This window comes from Telopea speciosissima, chromosome 9 (genome assembly GCF_018873765.1).
Source record: "Telopea speciosissima isolate NSW1024214 ecotype Mountain lineage chromosome 9, Tspe_v1, whole genome shotgun sequence".
NCBI lineage: Eukaryota > Viridiplantae > Streptophyta > Magnoliopsida > Proteales > Proteaceae > Telopea > Telopea speciosissima.
Window position 1 is genome coordinate 41240182 of NC_057924.1, and position 4093 is coordinate 41244274.

The window sequence follows — 4093 nt, forward strand, 5'->3', positions numbered from 1 at the left end:
GCGGCGCAGATTGGGCCGCGCGTGCAATGACCGCCTTACCCCGCTTTGGCAAGGCGTTTGGGCAGGGGTAATGCGGTCTTTGCACCCACAGCTCAGTCTACGCCGCTCAGGCTGCTATGGGCAACGCACCTGTAGAGGATCTGGATCCTTAGAAATAACAGGGGTGGCCAAAAAAAGACGCTTTTAAAACATTTTCTAACTTCTAAATGCAGGAATCAGGTAATGGAGAGTTATATGAGTCCAAGACTCTACAAGGCAGCGGCAACAGGAGATGTTCATTATCTATCCTCAAATGAAATCTCTGAGGAGTTAATCCTATCCTCAGATACAGAATCCGAGGAGAGGAAAGAGAGGCTTAGACGCCATCTCCTCTGTTTGACACACGAGAAAAACAATTGCCTGCACATAGCAGCGAGGTTTGGATATAAAGCGTTTGTGGAGAGAGTTCTTACTCTTTGCCCTTCCCTTGTATATCACCAAAACAAGAGAGGAGACAACCCACTTCATGTTGCTGCCAGGGCTGGTCACCTTCGCATCGTCGAACTGCTTACCGATTCCTTTAAGAAGCTTCAGTCTCCTCAAAGTACAGAAAATAATAGAGCAGTAACCGGAGAGGGGAACAATGAGAACAACACAGAACCTCCTCGCACTTCTCAGAGTCAAAGTAGCACTAGAAATAGTGCAACTACAGGAGATGATATAACTTTAGGGAGGTCTCTGAGAGAAGCTGAGGAAGGGGAAAGGCCTTCATGTCCAGACTGGGGGACTCAAAATCAATAGATGATGAATAGCATGACGAGTCTCATCGATTCGATTGATCAAACTCATCCTCCAATTTCTCAAATTGAAAGTAGTAGTAGTACAGGCGAAATAGTAAATGGGATAACATCATCAGAAAAGCCTTCACTGCCAATATGGAGAACTGAAAACAATTATGGCAACACCGCTCTCCATGAAGCGTTACTGAGCAAACACAAAAAGGTGGCATTCCATTTACTGGATCTGAACAGTGAACTGGTCATCCTTGTTGTCAATACTAAAGGTGAGAGTCCGTTGTACCTGGCTGCTGAAGCTGGCTTTGTCACCGTTGTAGATAAGATCCTTGGTGCAGGCGGGAGGAACAACGTTGTTGGACCGATGGGTCAGACTGCCTTACATGCCGTAGTTTTCTCTAGAAGCAAAGGTATGAACCCCATGTTTAAAACTCCAATTAAGAAAATGTGAATTCTAAATGATCCCCCAAGGTCTCTGATCCTCTCCGATCGGATCTTTATCTTCTCAGGTTCCTTGCTCGGTACAGTTCGTTCGATTCCTCTCATAGGGGGTGGAAATGACCAGCTTACCCCCTGCCTGAACACACTGCCCAGATGGGGTCTACCCCCCTCTTATGAGAGCCCCTAGGAAACTGTACGGGGCAGTGAACCTGAGAGGATAATTTTCCCTCTTCGATCACTTGAAAGTATTTGTAAGAAACAAAATAGAGGTCTTGGGGTATGAACGTTTAGAACTCCAATAAAGAAAATGCAGGGGCGAGGGTGGTGAATGTTCACGTACGTGAATGACTCACAGTGGTTCAAATGGAATATTCCCACTGAATGGATTCCATCTGAATGGATGTGAGTCGTTCACGTACATGAACATTCTCTGCAGGGGCTACCCATCACTGGAATTGTGATATATGAATGACATGTTTGTGTTGGAATTATACCGAGGAAAATTAGGACCTGCCTCCTCTAGCTGTGGCGGGAGCTGGAGGATCCAGCCCAGCAAAACAAAGGGGGTAGTCATTTCGGTGGGGGGGGGGTGTGGGGGCGCTTGTGAAATGACCCAAACACCCCTATTTTGCTGGGCTGGATCCTCCAGCTCAACCAAGACTATTTATTGAGTACCGTTCAAAGTCCTCCAGGACCACTCACATGAATTGGGTCCCATAGTGAATTCCATGTGACTGGGTCAAGAAGACCTTGGACGTTACATACTTGTACAAGGATAGGATCCGCGCTCTGCATGCTAGGAATCCCAATCTTGAGTTAGTTTAAAACATGTAGAAGTCGTCAATTTAAAATTTTATATTAAATCTGATGACTCATTATGATTGCATAGTTTTATTTTAGCTTTAAAACATTATGGCATGTGAAGTTAAGAGTGTACTGTCGTATAATGTAGAGAATCACCACGTGGGCGTTGAGAAAAAATGGGGCACCTCGGGGTAGAGTTCGCCCCTTAATGCGCCTTCCTATTTGGGATCCAAACAGCGTCAGCACAACCGCGAAATACACGAACATGACAAAAGCGGCCAACACGATGTCGGTGGACGCAGCAACGGCAACGGTGCAAGACACGGACATGACACAATTGGCAAACACGATGTCTGTGGTGGCAGCACTCCTTGTTACAATAATTTTTGCAGCAGCTTTTACAATACCTGGCGGTTTGAAGGTCGATGGTTCTGGTTCTCCATCACTCATACACAAGCCAACCCTAATAATCTTCTGCATTTCAAACACAATTGCCATGTGTTTCTCAATGGCGGCGCTACTTCCATTCCTCCTTGCCACGTTCAGCTTCAGTCACAGCGTTTCCTCAAGATCAACAATCTATCAAAGTACGTTTATAATTTTCGGCGCAGCCTGCTCAGCAATGATTGCTTTTATTTCAGGTTTTTACGCGGTGATATCAATTGAGTCTACGTGGTTGGGAATTGTTGTTTGCATCATAGGCTCTAGCTTACCCATTCTTGTGAAGTGGACGCAACACGCGGATTCGATCGTTACTACAACTCTACGCGTTCCTGCTGTTGAGGCAAATAAAATGGGATCTGACTCACCTCCAACCGTGGCAGGAGCTGGAAATGATCCAAACAACCATGTTTTTGTTGGACTGAATCCTTCAATTCCTACTATGGCTGGAGGAGAGCCCAATACAATAAAATGACCCATAATGGATTAATCATTCAATGTTGATACGTGTTTCATATTCCCTGCTCTTGATGCATGGTATGAATAGAAGTTATCAAAATAGGGTGCATCTTGTAAAAATCAAAGTGGTGAATTTAATGTTGTAACTTTCTTTTGATTGCATGTAGTTGAATCAGAATTCGAAATGTGTCGTGTTTCATGTTAAGTGTAACAATTTAGGCACCATTTTGTTGGCAAGGGAATTAAATGGAAGGAAAGAGAATTTTCAAATCTAAAAAAGAAACTTTTGTAATCATTACTCAATGTGATTGCATAAATTACTTAAATTTCTTACCATTTTTAGTAATGATATATTTTACATGTAATTTTTATTTTACATTTTAAGCCAAAGCTAAGTTTGGTTGCAAGGGAAATTAAAGGGAAGAGAAGGAAAAATATTTAAACCTAAAATTAAAATTTTTGTAATCATTACCCCCATGTGATTGTATACACTACTTAAATTTCTTATCATATTTAGTAATGATACATTTTACATGTAATTTTTATTTTACATTTTAAATCAAACGGAATTGGATGCAAAGTAAAGTGGAATTTAATAACCAAGTATGGCATGATTTTGAGTTAGTGATATTGTCACATGGGGTAAGGATTACAAAAGTTTCATCTTTAAGTATGGAAATTTCACTTCTCTTCCCTTTAATTCTCTTTGCAACCAAACAGAGCACAATGTGTAAGACGTCAGAATTACCGTAAAATAATGACATTTATTCAGGCTAGGCCTTGAGCTTATTAAAAACTCAACAAATGCTTAGGTCCAGAAAAAAATAATAAAAAAATAAAGGCCGTACCCAGTGCACAAGGCTCCCGCATTTAGCAAGGTCTGGGGAAGGTCAAATGTACGCAGCCTGATCCTTGTTTCCAGAACCCGTGACCAAGCGTTCAGCAAATGAGCACTTGACCAACGCGCCAAGCACGACCTTCGAATCCCATTCTAAAGTCCTCTGTGTGGTGGCTCCCCCCTCCTTTTGAAAATTCTGCTATCTTTCAAAGGAGTAACTTTTCTGATTTCCTCCAATAAAGTTCTTTGGCCGAAAGGCCTTCTTTTGACCCCAAAAAAAATAATTATAAAGGGCTTTGCTTATTGTAGTCGACCCATAATGTCTTCCTTCATTTGC

The 4093-nt window shown here is 42.4% G+C and overlaps 1 protein-coding gene across 1 annotated transcript; it reads left to right on the forward strand.

Moving 5' to 3' along the window:
• Positions 1-222: 222 nt before the first annotated feature.
• On the forward strand, positions 223-2934 carry LOC122638895 (ankyrin repeat-containing protein ITN1-like). The gene is made up of 3 exons (XM_043831747.1): positions 223-713; positions 855-1161; positions 2167-2934. The coding sequence occupies exons 1-3, from the start codon at positions 223-225 to the stop codon at positions 2932-2934; spliced, it is 1566 nt and encodes a 521-aa protein (XP_043687682.1).
• The last annotated feature ends 1159 nt before the right edge of the window (positions 2935-4093 follow it).

Excerpts from the sequence above, each read along its gene's own strand:
- LOC122638895 (XM_043831747.1), top strand. The coding sequence starts at position 223 with ATGGAGAGTTATATGAGTCCAAGACTCTACAAGGCAGCGGCAACAGGA. Across the intron at positions 714-854 it reads GATGATATAACTTTAGGGAG|TAGTAGTACAGGCGAAATAG; the intron begins GTCTCTGAGAGA and ends AATTGAAAGTAG. Across the intron at positions 1,162-2,166 it reads GTCAGACTGCCTTACATGCC|AGAATCACCACGTGGGCGTT; the intron begins GTAGTTTTCTCT and ends CGTATAATGTAG.